The sequence below is a fragment of the Dermacentor silvarum genome, chromosome 9, assembly GCF_013339745.2.
Source record: "Dermacentor silvarum isolate Dsil-2018 chromosome 9, BIME_Dsil_1.4, whole genome shotgun sequence".
Lineage (NCBI taxonomy): Eukaryota > Metazoa > Arthropoda > Arachnida > Ixodida > Ixodidae > Dermacentor > Dermacentor silvarum.
The window spans coordinates 1,408,584-1,428,524 of record NC_051162.1 but is presented as its reverse complement, the minus strand read 5'-3'; the positions used below and the strand labels follow the sequence as shown (position 1 = coordinate 1,428,524).

The following is a 19,941-nucleotide window of genomic DNA, read 5'->3' as shown; positions in this document are numbered from 1 at the left end:
TTTCCTCATACCGTTATCATGCCATCATCGCCATGCAGTCGTCGTGGTGCCATTGTGGTCATTCGACCGTCACTGCAACTTCATTCAACTTTCAGCATGCCTTCATCGTCATGCCATTGTCATCACACAGTCGTCATACCAATGTTGTCATGTCGTGGCCCTCATACCGCTTTCACCGTCCATCGACGCCAATCCGAACATTCTATTGTAATCATGCTATCGTCATTCAATCGTGATTACGTGGCCGTGGTTATGCATCGTCATCATTGCGTCATCGTCAGACAGTCATCATCATGCATCTGTTGTCATACCATCGTCATCATTCCATCATGGTGGTGCGATCATCGTCACTACAGCTTCACCATTCGACTCTCATCATGTGATCGTCTTCATGCCGTCGTTACACAGGCCTTTCGTACAGTCGTCGTCAATTCCATTGTCATGCCGTTGTTGTCATTGTATCTTCATGATACAGTCGTTCATTCTTTCGTTGTCATGCCATCGTTTGCGATGCGTCATTGGTCATTCCGTTGGCATCATTCTAACTTTGACATCTGACTCTCTTCATGATACTGTCGTCATCATTCATTGTGATGCCGTCGTGGCGTTCTATCCAGCATCATTCTACTTTGGCATCTGACTTCATGTCATCACGCCATCGTCGTCACACAATCATCATACAACCATTTTCCTTGTCGTCATCACGCTGTCCTTTTATCATTACCCTTTCAGTAACATCATCCAACTGCTGTCATTCCGTCGTCATCATACCACCTTCGATCCATCGACATCATTGCTTCCTCGTCATTTCATCATAATGTAGTCATCGGTTATTCAATCGTGATTATGCTGCTGCTGTCATGCCATTGTAAGACAGTCACTATCTGTTGCCATACCGTCGTCGCTGCGCCACTGTCGTCATTCCAGCTTTGTGATCCAGTTGATACACCATCGTTGTCCTGCCAACGTCATCATCTATTTATTTTTTGTCGGCATCACTATAATATTGTCCTCATTTAAAGGGACACTAAAGCAGAAACAATAAATCAACTTAGACGGATTTTGTTCGAAAACTCTGCTGCCGTTAATTACACTGCAATAGGTTAATTATTTGAAGAGGAAAATGAAGCTCAAAGTTAATTTTTTTAATCTCGCGCGGAAACCCCAACGTCACATCAGTGTGACGTCACGACTTCTAAACTAATTTTCGTATTTGGGCCATGTTGGCTCAGTAAATGTTCGCAAAACTTGACATATTCAGTCTTGGGCTCCTTTAGAACACAATGCAGTCTACCTTTACCGCTAAAGAATTAACTGAGACCTAAAAGACGCTGTGAAAATTCATGACGTCACGGAGAGCTGGTGCGGGAACCACTCGCCTTCTGTGTCTTTTATTTATTCTGGCTTACCAACTGGTTTCTTGCGGTAAGAGTGATGTTTTTGGTATTGTGGAAGGTAATCTACTGATACAGCAGAAATCATTATTCCTTTCATCATCAGCCATATATAATGTCCACTGCAGGACGAAGGCCTCTCCCTGCGATCTCCAATTACCCCTGTCTTGCACTAGCGTATTCCAACTTGCACCTGCAAATTTCCTAACTTCATCATTCCATCTGGTTTTCTGCCGACCTCGACTGTGCTTCCCTTCTCTTGGTATCCATTCTGTAACCCTAATGGTCCATTCTACGCATTACATGGCCTGCCCAGCTCCATTTCTTCGCTTAATGTCAACTAGAATATTGGCTATCCGCGTTTGTTCTCTGATCCACACCGCTCTCTTTCTGTCTCTTAACGTTAGTCCCAAGATTTTTCGTTCCATCGCTCTTTGTGCGGTCCTTAACTTGTTCTCGAGCTTCTTTGTTAACCTCCAAGTTTCTGCCCCATATGTTACCACGGATAGAATACAATGCTTGTACACTTTCTTTTCAACGACAGTTGTAAGCTCCCAGTCAGGATTTGGCAATACCTGCCGTATGCACTCCAACCCAATTTTTTTCTTCTGTAAATTCTTTCTCGTGATCAGGGTACCCTGTGAGTAATTGACCTAGATAAACGTACTCCTTTACAGACTATAGAGGCTGACTGGTGATCCTGAATTCTTGTTCCCTTGCCAGGCTATTGAGCATTATCTTTGTCTTCTGCATATTCATCTTCAACCCAATTGTTACACTTTCTCGATTAGGGTCCTCAATCATTTGCTGTAATTCGTCTCCATTGTTGCTGAATAGGACAATGGCATCTGAGAACCAAAGGTTGCTGAGATATTCGGCGTTGATCCCAACTCCTAAGCCTTCCCAGTCTAGAGCTTGAATATCTTCTAAGCATGCAGTGAATAGCATTGGAGAGATCGTGTCTCCTTGCCTGACCCCTTTCTTGATAGGTAACTTTCTACTTTTCTTGTGGAGAACCAAGGTAGCTGTGGAATCTTTGTAGATGTTTGCTAAGATATTCACGTATGCCTCCTGTACTCCTTGATTGCGCATGCCTCTATGACTGCTGGGTATCTCTACCTTATTCCCTTTAGTGCCCCTTAAGAATGGTGATCTCAATGTTGTCATACCACCTATGTTGTTCTATTGAGATCGTCAGCAGAGACTGCGAACGCTGCTCGAGGAAGAAAGAGAGATGAAGTGGAGGAGAAGGGCACGTGGTGCGAACGAACAGCCAGTGAGGCTGAAACCAGAATCTTGAGTGCGAGTCGTGAAATATCACAGCACACATAGCGAGCGAGGGCCACGAAACTGCCAACGTCGGAGAACGCTTGCTTCACGATAACGGCAGTAAACGAAACTTCAGCGAGCGAGCGGCGCCGGCACGGCACGACGAAGGGCGCACGCGGAGACCGTGGAATGTGAGGGAGGAGGGCGGCAGGGAAGCGGATTTCGTCTCGGCAACTCCGCCGCTTCGGTGGCTCCTCTCACCCTCCCCCGTAGCTCCCTCACTTTCGACTGTCACCGTGCGCACCCGCCGCCGTGCAGGCGCCGCCGCTACAGCTGGCCTGGCGCCAGCTCCCCGAAGTTTTGTTTTCTGCCGATATCGGAAAGCCGGCGTTTGCCTGCGTGGGCAGTTTCGTTGGCCGGCCTGGGACAGTGCCGCTGCTTCCCTCTGCGCCGTAGCCGCAGCGTGCAAGGTCAACACGTGACTAGAAAGTAGAGGAAGCATAAAGGAGAAAGAAGGGTTCACTGCCGTTTTAATACGTGTGGCTACGGTAGCGTGGCTGAGACGTCGGCAAGTACATGCATCTTCCGGCGCAATGCAGAATCGTCGACCTTGCCATTTGAGAGAGGGTGAAATGTCCGCCGCGTTTTTTTTTTCTTTTTGGTTTGTTCGCGCACGAAATTGAGGGGTCTCCCCTAAGCTTTTGCTCTATGGCGCTGCCAGAGCAATGCCGGTCGGAGGTGCCGCCGCGTGATTTGGTTCGAATTACGAGATTCGACTGTAAATTGAATGCAAACATTCTAGCGCATTCCTGACTGTCGCATACTGGCGGCTCAGTGCACATGTTTTGCATATGTGCGGGCCTTGAAAATTGTTGCTTGGTTATAGTGCGGTACCGTTTATGTGCGGATATTTGCGACTCCGGCGACTTACGTTATAAGCGGTCTACACTATATCTATTCATTCAACCTTTGTGCGACATTCTCTGCTAATTCAAAAATTCCTTTTTTAAGAGGTTAAGCCATCCTTCTTTCGAGACACAGCCTCTCCATTAGCATAAAATTACATAATTCGACCACCCTTATTAAAAAAAAACAAGGGAAAGAAGGCACATAAAGGCCTTTGGCTCTGATACAGCAGTCTTGTCTACAATTGTGAAGAAGGCTCAATCTTGTTTGAATGTCACCAGCTGCTTTGACCAGCCTGTTGAGCTATTGTCAAACCCGGTTATTCGACATGCATTGTCATGCACACCATACCACCACCCCGACACACAATCAACATTGGGCCAGTGGGGGGCACTGCCCGAACATATACCATGCGTGGAGCAGTCTGAAAGCTGTTCCTAGCTTAGATTTGTCAACGCTGCACAAAATGTGGATGCATATAAGCACACTTGGCACTCTATCCAACAAAAGTACCCAAACTGTGGAAAGGTTCCACTGAGGCTCACAGATTTCAATGGTCTCTGGTTCCAATAGTCTGAAAGCGCATGCATGACAAGGGCTGTGCTTCTTTCCCTTTTCCCAGTTCTTTTCCATTTTATTGCGATAGCGATTATATGGACACTCCAAAGCAGATTTCTGCCGTCGGCGTCGTCGGCGCCGTGAGGTTCCGTATGACGTCAATGAAGATACAATCGTCGCCGCGCACCGAACGCTGTATGTGCGCGTGAAAGGGCGCGAGGGACGTGCGCTTTCACGGGGAGTGAACCCACGGCGGAGAACTAACCGCGCGTTCTGCGCCTTGCTCCCTTAAGGGCTGCAGAAGTAGGCGTCTCTTTCCTCCTTACAATCACCATATATGTAGAGCAAACGCGCCTTCTTCCGACACGTGAAAGGCCGTGGGGGGGGGGGGGGAGGGAAGGAGGCGACGTTAGCTGCGGCACCAAGTGCCTATTTATTTCAGATGCTCCGGCAACAGTCACCAACGCCGCACGCATTTTGTGCGAACGCGGGCAAACGTCGACGGCGTCGACAACAGTTCTGCGCGTTGCCGGTGCTGCTGCATGTCCAAATTTATACAGCTGATAAATCTACTATCCTTACTCCGTATAGCTCTCTACAAATTGCTATCGCAATTGATGCTTCCCCTTTCAGGTTGAAACTGCAGCAATTTTTTTCAAATGTGCTCTCTTTTCATTCGTTCATGATCACATCACCCCACCTGTTGTCAGTGAATTTCATGCCTCCAAATTTAATAACGTTTCAGGATGCTTGCCGAGTCTCCTTTCTCGTCGTCTATTCCAGTTTATGTCATCCGTTACTGTCAGCAATTGATGTTGCCAATTCAGTTCGATTCAGCAGCTTCGCATTGTGTGCCCCATTCGACTATTGCCCAACTTAAATTTCATGGTCAGCTCATATGGTACAATGACCACCTTGGAGGTCCTGTTTTCAATCCCCAGGCCAGAACAAATCATTCTGCAACTGCAAAGCTTTCTTTCTGAGAAACTCGCACCCTTGCAGCTTCATGCTACTCTCGAGTGGCCATTTTCTTTTTCATTTCATCACCATCGGCCTATTTCATGCTCTACTACAGAACAAAGGACAGCAGTGTCATCAGTGTCCTGAGCAGACTCCGTCGTAAGCCTGCAAACTTTCTAATCTCACCACATCACCAAACCCTTTGTCATTCTTGGCTCTCCATCTCCACCCTGTTGCTGTGGACCTGGCACCATACCAGCCTCGTGGTACATCCAGCCTCGTGCCACCAAGCAGTAAGAAATCACTGCACTTCTGAGCAGGCTAATCGACCAAAAATACAATGTAAATAGAATAGCTGGCCTGCACGGTGCACTTTGCATGCTCATAGACCACGCTCAGGTATGTTCTTGACACCAGCCCGTGTGCATTGTAGAGTCAGTGACGGCATTTAGTAGAGCCAGAAAACATTGCATGAAATGCGCCAAACTAAAGCTTGTCCACCATTCAGATTACTACATTGCATCCGGTTCATTTGAATCAACCGATCCGATGCCAGGGCCCCCATCTAGCATTCTAAGACTTCTTTCAACTGCAACTTTGGCCGCTATTTTGTGCCAATTCTTTCTTCTAGATTCTGTGCCACCTTTATCATCCACCATTCACGGCCAGCTGGTCTCACTGATAATGCAGGGCGGAGCATCACTGTAAACACTCAAAGTGGAAAAATAATAGCATCAAAAAAGGAACTGCTAAAAATTGTGGCTTTTACCATTCTGACTAGAAAGCAATTTGTCTTCATTACCATGCTTCATTGTTTTTATCAATATTTGTGACGAGCCGTGGAAAAACCACGTTACGGCTATTCACATTGATAGTGCCACTGCCACATTTGCTGTGTCGCACGTGGCAGTAGCACACAAACAGCAATGCAAACAACAGAATTTCGTAAGCAAAGAATACTTCATGTGGATCAGGCTTGAAGGGCAACTGTGGCAATTTTCCAACAGTTTACGAGGGCGGTCCAATAAGTACTTAGCCTCACCGCGAGAGCGCGACGCTATCGCATGAGACATATACTGACGTTGAGTACGCTCTCTTAGAGGGACACATGCAAAGGTCCAGTCGAATCGGGTTCGCGGTTTCGTTTTTAGCCGCTTGAGGAAGAGGAAGCAGGTGATTTTTCGTGTGTCCGTTAAAAAAATGGAAAAAGAGCAATATCGGTCGGTGATTCGATTCTTGTTTTTGGAAGGGAAATTGAGCAGCGAAATCAAACAGCGACTGGATGCCGTCTACGGTGAGTCTTCTCCTTCGATGGCAACCGTCAAAAAATTGGTTCAACGAGTTTAAACGTGGCCGCACGTCGGTTTTTGATGAGCCTCGCCCAGGGGCCCCGCAAACGGCTACCACAGCCGATAACGTGGCATAAATCCACGACCTCGTATTGGCAGACTGCCGACTGAAGGTGCGCGAGATAGCTGAGACAGTAGGCATCTCAAAAGACCAAGTGGGTCATATTCTGCATGAAATTTTGGGCATGAGAAAGCTGTCGGCGCGATGGGTGCCGCGTTTCCTCACTCCAGACAACAAGCGCGTCCGTGAGACCGCTTCAGAGCAGTGTTTGAAGCTGTTTAAGCGTAATCTGAAGGAGTTCCTGCGTCGTTTTGTGACCGTTGACGAAACATTGATCCACTGGTACACACCAGAGACCAGAGAACAGTCGAAACAGTGGACTGCTCCTATGTCACCACCGATGTGACAAGAAGCAGAGCTCTGGGTTGCGCAGTCTAGTTGTTGATTTCGATGCAGTTTTGCTTGATTCTTTAAGACTATTTCGGTGTCTCTATACGAACTGAACTATCTTTTGCACGACAGCAGGCACAATGAAATCTAAAAGAGCCACTTTTAAAGCGTGATAAAAAACAAGTCGCTTTGCTCTTGTTCCAACAAAGCAGCTTCCGAGAGGTGTTGCGCGATTTTTAATAACAGCTTAAACAGCATATTGGTTGTTTCTGATGTATCTCTTACATCAGACACCAACTTATTGCATTACCCAACCCTGCATTACCAACTTCAACAGCAGTAGTACTGAAAGTTAGACATGTTACTGTTGGTCCATTCCTGAAAGAGCGCGAAAATATCGGACGTAAAAAAGACAAGACAGTGCTGTCTTGTTGTTCCGTTCTTTACGCTCTGTCTTTCCAAGAATGAAATAGCCAATTCAAGCATTGCCTCAGTGAAAGAATAAACAGTATATAAAACCATGCATACAACAAGTACATGAGCTACACAATTAAAGGGGCCCTGAAGCACTTTTTATTGAAATCGAGAAATGCATTTGGAGTTAAAGAAATACTTTGCAGCGAAAAGTACTTCAATGCGTTCAGCAGAAGCGCAATTATTAGCCATCAAAGATTGCCTGTGACCCCTTACGGTGCTCCCGTTCCTTCCATGCCTTGCACTGCGAAGACTACGGCAGAGCGGGGCGTGCCCACAACGCTCCGCCTACTGAACATCACCATGAAATTTGATTTTAGATGTGCACGTAGATGCCACTATTTCCGATTTTGGCGCCTACGACGCGCCAAATGCAACTAGTCCTCTGCAAGCCACAGTGCACTCAGTAAGCAAGCTAATCACGGCACCTTACGGCAGCTGAGGTATCTACGCTATGCAGCAGGCCGCAGCTACATGCAAATGTTGTATGTGCAGCATTTGCTTTGTGCACGACAGGGCTGGAATACACACTCACGCTAATGTGGCCATGCTACATGGTGCGCACTGGCTGCAACAGCTTGACCAACGGATAGTAGCTACATCCAACTTGTGCATAGTGAAGCACTGTCAATAGCTCAATACAAAAGGATGTCTGCCAAGGCGTCTAACCAGGAGCGGTCCGGAATGAGCATGCACTGGCAAGTGTACGTCTGGTCTGACCTCAAGTGTCGGGTGGTTCGAGGCTAGACGAGTGTTCAAAACTAATAGAAATTAGCGAGACTCAAGGGCTACAACACTGATAAGCAGTGCAGCCAAACTTTCATTCTTATGCGGGCGGGCGCCACCGAGCGTTAGCAGATGATAGTCCGCGATAGTACAATAGTCGTACTTCCGGAAGTACGTAATTCCTATGAAAATTTGAAACGCAGATTATTGCTTACTTCAGCCCGTTTGGTAAACTTCGTCAATAAATATACATGGCAACAGTAGGTAGAAGCAAACACCCTTCTTAATTAATGTCAGGTATTGGCCAATAGCAGCCACGTATGGGAATCTGCAATGTGATGAAATATAGCAGCCTGAAGACATTGAAAAGAGAGTGTTTGAGAAAAAGGTGACTTCGTGCAAAGCTTGCGAGCTCCAAGCGCTGCACACGGCTGCAAAATTCAGCTGAGATATTCACAGCAGCATATGGTATGGTATGGTAAAACTTTATTATTGTCCCTCGGAACGCGTGTCAGCATGTAGCAGGCCGCTCCCACGTCGGCACAGAAAGGCCGAGCCTCTCTGCTGCGTCGCGGGCCCGATGGACAGCCCATAGCTGTGCTTCAAGATCGGGGCTGCTTAGGGCAGCCTCCCATTTGGTCGACGTGACATCGTCGCCGTCGTGTAACGCGGGGCACCGCCAGAGCATATGTTCCAAGTCAGCTAGGTCTGAGCATAGCTCGCAAGCATGCTATCTAAAAACTGTGTTTTTTTCTCCAAGCCTGAGGGGTGGTTCAGGACCCCTCTAAACAAGTGAATCCTGGCTTCTATGGCAGACTTTTCTAGGAAGATTAGTTCTGCCAAAGGATGAGGTATTTCTGACAAGGAAAATTAGTGCAACATAAAGACAACACACACAGGAAAGGAACACAAGGACATGCGCTTGTCTTTGTTTTCTCTTCCTACGTGCGTTGTCTTTTTATCGTGCTAATTTTCCTCATCACCAATACAAGACCAATTGGCCCAACAATCAATTCTTCTAGATAAGGTATTTACATTGACAAAGCAAAGGAAGCTAGCAGCTGCATTTTCGAACAATTTATTTCACTTTCTATTCTTTTCACCCTTCATCATTGTCTCCAATACCACTGAGGTGCCACAATTGCTCAGATTGGCCACTTGGCTGTGGCAGATAAAAATAGAAGAATAAAAGATGAAATAGAAGGTTACAAAATATGGGCCAATGATCAAATGGCATGATCACGAAGGCAGGTACATGCAAGTGCAATTTTGCATGTGATTTTGTGCATTCTGTACGGATGCCTATGTCTGCAGAGTGGTTCAGTGTGATACACAGTGCAAGTGTAAATCCACCAGACTAAGCATACATTTCCAACTTCTTCAACATGGTATACCATTCTATGCCAACGATTCTATTGCATAGTTATTTAAATGATTAAAACGTTATTTCCCACAGCTTAACTTTTCAATGACACTTATTCATGACAATATGCACTCAACGAAAGCTCATCAGGCGGGTGCAGTTATGTTAACAATAAAATGAGCATCACCCAAACAGAGAATATATATATATATATATATATATATATATATATCATAGGAAGCCAACAAACGACACCAAGAACAACGTAGGGGAAATTACTTGTACTTACTAATTGAATTAAAGAAATGATAAATTAATGAAAATGAAAATGGATGAAAAAACATGGGAAGCTTGGACTAGCGGTGCAAGGCTGGAGTAAACAGCGGAGCTGGTGATCAACCTAGCTTCTTCCAGGCTTTACTAGGCTTGGCTAAGTTTTGCTAGGCACGGTATTCCGAATCGGCTCGCCGCCGATGCGCAGATTCTCACTTGGCCGTGCGGCGCGCTTCAAGATGAGTGGCTTCTTTTTCGGGTGTCCGGATCTTCTTTGGTCGTCCCATGTCAAGGCTACATGCACTCCCCGCAGAGAGTTGTGCCACTGTCGCAGCGACTACGAGCTTTATCTCCCCAGTGACGTCACGGCCAAGCTGCGCCTCCACACTTGCCGGGGCGTGGCTGGTCGAAACCTGCTGAGCTGGTGCCGACGCCGCCCGTGTTTCTGCGGCGCGAGCGTGGGAAATGTGGGCGGCGACGACAGCAGCTCTGCGCGTTGCCTCGTTGGTGCTGCTACAATTTCTTTCTCTATCTCGCTCTCATTTTCTCTTTCCCTCTCCCGAGCATTGCACGCACCACGCGCATGCTCTCCTTCCCTTCCTTAACGTGCCATGTCAGGGCAACATGTGCATGGTATGGAGAGGAGGCGAAGCACATGCCGCTCTGAGAGGTGGTTGCTAGGCAATGCAGTGACGTCGTAGCTCGGCAAGGTTTTGTAGCAGGCAGCACTTTTGACGGTTAGCTAGAACAGCTTCGCTGTTAAAAACAACTTGCTGCAGGTGGAGAACAATCCCACTCTTCGCATTATGCGTGCGATGCTCTTACCAGTTGAGCTACCGCGGCGCCGTTTTCCCATCCACTTTCTGGGGTATTTATGTTTTGCTACTACAACTAACCCTGGGAGTGTTAGCCAGCGTGGCACCAATCACAAACCTTGGCGGCGGATGTGGAACATCCTTTCTGCCGCAGGTGTCACGAGTAAGTGATCTTTTTGAGTGAAGGCAACTGGTCAATAAACCCACACATGCTACCTGAAGGCATCATTGTTGCCAGATTCGAGACCCTCATTATGTAAGGAACGAGAAGAAAGAGAACGGAGGGGCCCTGATTTTATTAATCATATCATAGGAGGGCAACAAACAACGACACCAAGGACAACATAGGGGAAATTACTTGTACTAATTGAATTTAAAAATGATAAACTAATGAAAATGAAAGTGCATGAAAAAACAACTTGCCGCTTGTTGGCGTCCTATGATGATTAACAAAATCATGCCGCTCCTTGCCCTTTCTTCTCGTTCCATGTATATATATATATATTGTTTCAAGGTCGTGAACAAGTGCTCCCTGTTCACACTAAACAAAATATGCAATCACCTCACTATTAACACTCCTGTGTTGTTTAATGCAGGAGGCATGCAATCATGTACAATGACCCGCGTTTTTCCCTTAAGGATAATTTTTTTTAATTTGCACGTATCGCTACCTTGTTCTGCCTCGAATTTCACAACAAAGTTGCATCGTATGATCCAGATGATTCAATATAACACTTAGCACAGTTACTTGCTTGGTTTATCAAATGTGAATTTGAATTCATCTGCACCTCTTGTGAGTAATTGACACAGATCACGAAGCATTATCGTACTGCAAACACCATCAGAAACCAGGTGATGCAACAGCCACTATGTTTTAGGCTACTAAAAGCAGGAAAGAGAACCGGCCAAGCGGTATCAAATCATGTGTACTACTTCTGTCTCCTTTGAATTGGTAGAGGGCCAGGAGACATTCCCTTGTCTATACTTGCACAGTTATCCATTCATCCAGCTTGGGTATTGTCCCCACATACTTTTGACGGAAGTGCAATGAAAGTCAGGGAATTCTCATAGTATGGCTTCGCTGTTGTCTTGCACGAGGGGCAGCCAAGTGCAAGCTCGGGAATGGGACTATAATTGATATCTTCTCGATTACATTTCTTTTGCCAACATGCAATAACATCTGGTGTAAGGGCACAACCGGTGCGGGCTTTGTGAAATAAGACTTCGCAGCAAGCCTGAAGGCAGACGATGGGCGATGCTGTCCTTCACGTACTTGTGCAGCCCTTGTCACTCGGTGTGGAGGATGGAAGTTGCTGGTTCCATCTCCAGGGATGGAAGTGGCCAAGAGACTTTGGAGCAGCTATTGGAGCAGCAAATTTGGCACTTTGAAGCAGGTTTGGAGCAGGAATTGCCTATTTTAGAGGAGAAGATGCGCGTTTTGGATCAGCTTGGTAAAGCTCAACATGAGTGAAATACAGGCAAACCAAGAAATGTGCGTTCTGCGGAGGCCCACAAGGTGGAGTGCAGTTCACACACCTGACATAGGAAACCCCATATGGGTTTCTCAGAAATCACTATTCAGTTACATATTGGGTGTGCCAACAATTGTGGGCAAGAAAAAGGAACAACCTAGGGCTTTGCGTAAACAGCGCCCACTGTATCTTGATAGGCTTTTGGTAATGCTTGTCAAGAATTCCTTTTTATTTCTTTTTGGTTGTGCACAAGCAACTAATATTTAAGTTGAATTCACTATCATTTATGAATTCACTTCCTCGATAAGGTTCCAATGCAAAGGTTGTGGAGGATGTCGAGAAATTACCAATAACAACCTAGGTCCTGTGCGATCATTTTTTTTTTCAAAAAAAAAAGAAAAAGAAAATAAAGCCTGCATAATTTTTCAAAATCTATGCAACAACCCATCCCCATGCCAGTGATATCAGCAGTCTCAGACCTAAACATCGTTATCTAGTATTCACTGTGTGTATTATGCATGACTGATTCTGATTTTGTGCGGCATGGTCGTGCAGGAAATAGAGCATCTGGAGTCAAAATTTGAGTGACGATTAGGTTGCCATTGAATATTTCTGGTCAAGAAGTTTAACGAAAGCAAGCAGGCCATTTGTCAACGTGCCGTACTAACATCCCGGTAACCAAACAGAAGCAAAATCTATTTGAACGTAACATTCATGGTGTTCGCCATTAATTGATGCAGATTTACCAATAGGGCTCACCAGTGAGCCCTAAAAGACACAACGAAACTGCTGATCTACACGCTTTACAGACTGTACGACTTATACATTCAGCTGAGAGTGTGGCTTTCTTTTCCGACTGCCCCATAAAAGGAGCGCCAGTTCAAATCATCTTTAGCTGGTCCGCATAGTACACCAAACGCATAGGACTTATATAAAACATTCATAATTCAATGTATAGCACAAAACAATTTTCATTCTCCTGCAGGCAAGTTACAATATGCCACCAAACACACCCACAGTAAATGGACACCGACGCTGAAACGGATTGCTTAGGCTTGGATTCCAAGGCCAACAAATAGCTGCGTGGTTGCCACTGAACATGCACATGCCGCAAAATTTAGCGACTACATTCAAAATTAGCATTTTGACGCAGGTTGGCGCAGCTTGATGGTTTGGCGCAAGATGGCGCAGTTGGCGCAGCACTTCCATCCCTGCATCTCTGTTCGTGAGAAGGCACATGTCGCACAAGTGTAAGCAGGCTACGGGTAGCCCGTTTTCTTAAACATTTTTTAACTATTTATATGTTTCTGACTTACGCTAATCAGCCATCCTTTCAATAAATGGTCCATTGATTCAATCATTTGTACTGAAAGATCCAGACCTAAATGTGACCTTGCTGCAAAATTTGAGCAAGATCAAAGCAGCGGTTAGTGTGATACTTTTTTGCAATCTTTTAGGGGTAACATCTTGACTATATGGCAATGGTGCTTTAAAAAATAAAAATTGCCCCCCTTAAACGAGCATGTGAAAGGTCTTGGGGAGGCCCTATTACAATCGGTCCAAATGTGGCTATTGCGGATTGCAACAATGAGGTTTCCTGGTTTTGTGAATTGTATTACTCTACTAGGACTGATACTTGGGCTAGTTGGTAGAAACAGCGCAGGCAGGTCATCTTTCGAATGTGCAAAAGAGACAACCGGAGGATGCCTTGGTTCTCATTGATGTGCATGCTGTTATACAAAATGTCTGAAAATGCAGCACAGCTCTAAGCTATTACCGTCACCAGTTGAAGAAGAACAGTTTTATTCCGCCTCAACAACACCAACTTGCGTTCCTTGTGCTTCCTCTTCGACCTTGCACCTCTTTGCTGGCGAGCAGTCGAGAGCGCACAAAATGTTCAATGAGAGGTCAAACGACGCCCGCATCATGTCCTTGTTTGGTGCAACGTTGCGCACAAATGACACCTGCACGTCCCTCTCCACCGGTCGCCCGAGCCCGTCTTCCACTTTCTGTTTGGCACCAGTCACGCCCTCCTCACCCTTCACGAAGCAGTAGCAGTGGATTTTCACATGACAGTTTTTCACCTCCTCATTCAAATTCTCTCTCCCCGACAGCAGTCCCACAAATGCATCCAAAAATTCTGTTGCGAGCGCTGGCAGGTTCATACAGACGTGCACGTGCTTGTCGTCTGCTAAGTGCTTGACAAGGGTCTCTCCCATAACTTTCTGGATAAACTCACGTCCATCCATGTTGTAGGTGGTCACCCTGTCTGACACTTTGTTGAGGGTCACGTTGTGATTCAGCCAGGTATACGAGTGTGGGTTCAGGTCATTCGCGATGACTGTGCAACCCTTGCGTGCAGCGGGAATGGCAAAGGGTCCGACACCAGCAAAGACATCATACAAGACATCACCATCACGCAGAAGGTCGATGACGCGCGAGTGCTCAGTGCTGAGTCGTGGGTTCCAGTAGACATCCGCGAAGTCAAACTCGAACCTGCAGAGATGGAAGAGATCATCCATTTGTAAACCTGAAATGCAGCTTTCCAGATATCTCTACAACTACACGCTACTGTGGATAAAGTTAAAAAGTGTCCCACTGGAAAAGAAGACACCAGCATTAGGTCACGAGCCTAATGATTCATATACAAAAGCCTGAATCTTCAATACAACTTGAGCTACTGTCAAACCCACTTATAATGACACTGTTATTAACCATATATATAATATAGCATATCAGAGTATTGTATCCGAGTATCTGAGTATTATTGAAACCAGTATTGCTATAAGTGGATTTGACTGAACTTCTTACTAATTAAAATGTTTGTCCCCTCTGCTTTTTTTGCGCAACCTCATTATAACCTGTCAGTTATAACAATGGGCATTTTCTTGGCACCTGAATATTGTTACAAGTGGAACCGACTGTAGTGTTCAATTCCATTGTCTTAACATGTGTTACAACAAAGTTCATGCAGCTAAAAGGCAGCACAGGGTATCAAAACTGTCCACAGGAGGTTCCTCAAACACTTAGAACAACAGAAAGTTGAGCTAGTTGGTAGGGATTGCTGAGTGTTAGGAAAAAAAAAAAAAAAAACAAGTGTTACACGTTTGTAAAACTTCAAGGCGAAAACTTGTGTAGTGGGCCAGTGCTGTCAGCACCTTCGCAGAAGGAAGGGCAGTATAGGAACGCTGGCATGAAGAGTGGCATCGGAGCCAGCTGTGGAAGAAGATGAACACGCGAACAGTGGCACAAGCACATCTCTGTGACCACATGACATTTGTACTCACAGAAGCATCAACACAGGTTTTTTTCAAGGTTGTTTGAAGGTCATTGTATGATAGGCATATAAGGCTTTCGCCTTAAAAAGTCAGGCATGCAGACACGGACACAAGTAAATGGACAACACGAACACCATACCGTTTGCCTTGTCTGTTTCCCTCTTATGGTGTCCGTGTCCGCATGCCTAGCCTTTCAATGCGATTAGCATTCTTTGTCTACTTCAGGCATTTGAAGTCTATGCACTAGTGTCGTACGCCAATGCAGTAATCCAAGCTGTCTACCAGCTTAGGCCACTAGGGTTGTGCTCATGGTCATAATGCCATCAGGGGCGTTCTATCGTCATCATTCCAGCTTTGTTATCTGACTCGTCATGCCGTAGTCGTCACGCCTTCTACGCTGACCCAGTGGGCCAAATTGACTAATAGCTTGGGCCACTAGGTATGTGCTCGTGGTGGTGACGCTGTCATGTTCGTTGCATCATCATCATTCCAGCTTTGTCAACTGCCTCTCGTCAAGCCGTCCTCGTCACCCCACCGTCATGATACTATCATCGTCATACGGGTCGCGGGATCGAATCCCGGCCCCGGCGGCCGCATTTCGATGGAGGCGAAATGCAAAAACGCATGTGTGCTTGCGTTGTAGTGCACGTTAAAGAACCCCAGGTGGTCAAAATTAATCCGGAGCCCTCCACTACGGCGTGCCTCATAATCAGAACTGGTTTTGGCACTTAAAACTCCAGAAAGAAGAAGAAGGCTTCATGATACAATCGTCGTACACTCGTCGACCTCCGATTTTCCTCATACCGTTATCATGCCATCATCGCCATGCAGTCGTCGTGGTGCCATTGTGGTCATTCGACCGTCACTGCAACTTCATTCAACTTTCAGCATGCCTTCATCGTCATGCCATTGTCATCACACAGTCGTCATACCAATGTTGTCATGTCGTTGTCCCTCATACCGCTTTCACCGTTCCATCGATGCCAATCCGAACATTCTATTGTAATCATGCTATCGTCATTCAATCGTGATTACGTGGCCGTGGTTATGCATCGTCATCATTGCGTCATCGTCAGACAGTCATCATCATGCATCTGTTGTCATACCATCGTCATCATTCCATCATGGTGGTGCGATCATCGTCACTACAGCTTCACCATTCGACTCTCATCATGTGATCGTCTTCATGCCGTCGTTACACAGGCCTTTCGATACAGTCGTCGTCATTCCATTGTCATGCCGTTGTTGTCATTGTATCTTCATGATACAGTCGTCATTCTTTCGTTGTCATGCCATCGTTGCGATGCCGTCATGGTCATTCCGTTGGCATCATTCTAACTTTGACATCTGACTCTCTTCATGATACTGTCGTCATTCATTCATTGTGATGCCGTCGTGGTCGTTCTATCAGCATCATTCTAACTTTGGCATCTGACTTTCATGTCATCACGCCATCGTCGTCACACAATCATCATCACACCATTTTCTTGTCGTCATCACGCTGTCCTTTTATCATTACCCCTTCAGTAACATCATCCAACTGCTGTCATTCCGTCGTCATCATACCACCTTCGATCCATCGACATCATTGCTTCCTCGTCATTTCATCATAATGTAGTCATCGTTATTCAATCGTGATTATGCTGCTGCTGTCATGCCATTGTAAGACAGTCACTATCTGTTGCCATACCGTCGTCGCTGCGCCACTGTCGTCATTCCAGCTTTGTGATCCAGTTGATACACCATCGTTGTCCTGCCAACGTCATCATCTATTTATTTTTTTGTCGGCATCACTATAATATTGTCCTCATTTAAAGGGACACTAAAGCAGAACAATAAATCAACTTAGACGGATTTTGTTCGAAAACTCTGCTGCCGTTAATTACACTGCAATAGGTTAATTATTTGAAGAGGAAATGAAGCTCAAAGTTAATTTTTTTAATCTCGCGCGGAAACCCCAACGTCAACACCTCAGTGTGACGTCACGACTTCTAAACTAATTTTTCGTATTTGGGCCATGTTGGCTCAGTAAATGTTCGCAAAACTTGACATATTCAGTCTTGGGCTCCTTTAGAACACAATGCAGTCTACCTTTACCGCTAAAGAATTAACTGAGACCTAAAAGACGCTGTGAAAATTCATGACGTCACGGAGAGCTGGTGCGGGAACCACTCGCCTTCTGTGTCTTTTATTTATTTCTGGCTTACCAACTGGTTTCTTGCGGTAAGAGTGATGTTTTTGGTATTGTGGAAGGGTAATCTACTGATACAGCAGAAATCATTATTCCCTTTCATCATCAGCCTATATATAATGTCCACTGCAGGACGAAGGCCTCTCCCTGCGATCTCCAATTACCCCTGTCTTGCACTAGCGTATTCCAACTTGCACCTGCAAATTTCCTAACTTCATCATTCCATCTGGTTTTCTGCCGACCTCGACTGTGCTTCCCTTCTCTTGGTATCCATTCTGTAACCCTAATGGTCCATTCTACGCATTACATGGCCTGCCCAGCTCCATTTCTTCGCTTAATGTCAACTAGAATATTGGCTATCCGCGTTTGTTCTCTGATCCACACCGCTCTCTTTCTGTCTCTTAACGTTAGTCCTAAGATTTTTCGTTCCATCGCTCTTTGTGCGGTCCTTAACTTGTTCTCGAGCTTCTTTGTTAACCTCCAAGTTTCTGCCCCATATGTTACCACGGATAAAATACAATGCTTGTACACTTTTCTTTTCAACGACAGTTGTAAGCTCCCAGTCAGGATTTGGCAATACCTGCCGTATGCACTCCAACCCAATTTTTTTCTTCTGTAAATTTCTTTCTCGTGATCAGGGTACCCTGTGAGTAATTGACCTAGATAAACGTACTCCTTTACAGACTATAGAGGCTGACTGGTGATCCTGAATTCTTGTTCCCTTGCCAGGCTATTGAGCATTATCTTTGTCTTCTGCATATTCATCTTCAACCCAATTGTTACACTTTCTCGATTAGGGTCCTCAATCATTTGCTGTAATTCGTCTCCATTGTTGCTGAATAGGACAATGGCATCTGAGAACCAAAGGTTGCTGAGATATTCGGCGTTGATCCCAACTCCTAAGCCTTCCCAGTCTAAGAGCTTGAATACTTCTTCTAAGCATGCAGTGAATAGCATTGGAGAGATCGTGTCTCCTTGCCTGACCCCTTTCTTGATAGGTAACTTTCTACTTTTCTTGTGGAGAACCAAGGTAGCTGTGGAATCTTTGTAGATGTTTGCTAAGATATTCACGTATGCCTCCTGTACTCCTTGATTGCGCAATGCCTCTATGACTGCTGGTATCTCTACCATTATTCCCTTTAGTGCCCCTTTAAGAATGGTGATCTCAATGTTGTCATACCACCTATGTTGTTCTATTGAGATCATTTCGTAGTCGTAAGTCCATCAGTGTTATACATTCTTTGTCATGCCACCTTGCTCACGGGCCAACTCGGCAAGCAAAAGCCATAGCAACATGGGAGGATACGGGATTATGTCACATATAGCCAATGCAACGGAAGTCTCACAATGACAACTACAAATGCTAAATAAACATGACTTCAGAAATATGGCGTGTTACTACATTGCTCAAATGCTAATCGCATTACCATTCACAGTCATTGTGAGATGAGTCATGCTGTAATTTGTTCTAACATAAATTCCGCACCTCAAACAGTTTTCGTGGTTAACAAGTGGATTTTATGGACATAGAGCAGAGCACTAATTTTAGCGTGCAGCTTTTCTCTGAGTGCATGTGTGTGTGTGTGTGTGTGTGCATGCGTGTGCATGAGGCCTCACACATGCTGGCAGTGGAACATAACAAAGGAGGCTTCAATGTCAGGTGTGATGTCGACTGCAGAACAAATGTGCATGAAATTCAAACGAACAGCAAGAAGTGAAGAAGACACAGCTACCACTGTGTGATATTTGTTTTCTTGCAAGCACACGCTGCAACACAATGTAAAAGAGGAAGAAAAGGCAGAGAAGTAGAAGAGAAACAAGAACTACAAGACCGAGAAGAAGAGAAGGAGACTAACTTCTTATTTTCCATTTGAGAAATGGAAGGAGGCAGGGAATCGCTGTATGCCAGGAAACGCAGGCGTTTAGGTTTAGCATTGCGATGGGTATATCGAAGACCGCTCTTCGCAAAGAATAAAATAAGCTCTCGTGTTTTTTGGCACTCTGTTTGCGTAAAGACACCATTTATGACGTGCACGGTGCCTATAGTGGTAGCACTATGATGAGCGAAGTGGAATAGAAAAAAAAAGATTGCTTATTGTGAGTTCCTTACCAAGACAGATGGCCTTCGAGATTAAAGCGAGATTAAGGATAACAAGCTGAATCATAAATGTCGGAGGCCAAACGCAGACGTGGGGGTGCGGTGCTACTGTCATTAGTGTCTCACTCAATAAGGTGTGGGCATGCTGGTAACTCATGAAAGAACTTGATGCGCGCAAGACGAGGACTGAGAAGAGGCTAAGGCACACGAGCACAGACTTTATTTAGAGTGTTATCTAGTGTTTTATTTCAAAGCAAGCAACCACATATATAACAAAATCTGTGACACATCACGTGTGTGCCGGCCACAGAAAATTCCTATCTTTATGCAAGAATGATAGCTCCTTTCTAGAAAGCGCGATAGACTGTTTTGACACACAGGTGTCACAATCCCTGTCAATCAATTCCGCTTCGATGATTTTGTG

The 19,941-nt window shown here is 45.5% G+C and overlaps 1 protein-coding gene across 1 annotated transcript in view; it reads right to left on the bottom strand.

The window, feature by feature from the left end:
- Positions 1-13,741: 13,741 nt before the first annotated feature.
- Positions 13,742-19,941, bottom strand: part of LOC119465101 (tRNA (guanine(37)-N1)-methyltransferase) — a 123,547-nt gene continuing 117,347 nt past the window's right edge. The window contains exon 5 of the mRNA XM_037725902.2: positions 13,742-14,446. Within this exon, the coding sequence (XP_037581830.2) occupies positions 13,753-14,446 (694 nt within the window). The 3' untranslated portion in view covers positions 13,742-13,752. The remainder of the gene's footprint in view (positions 14,447-19,941) is intronic.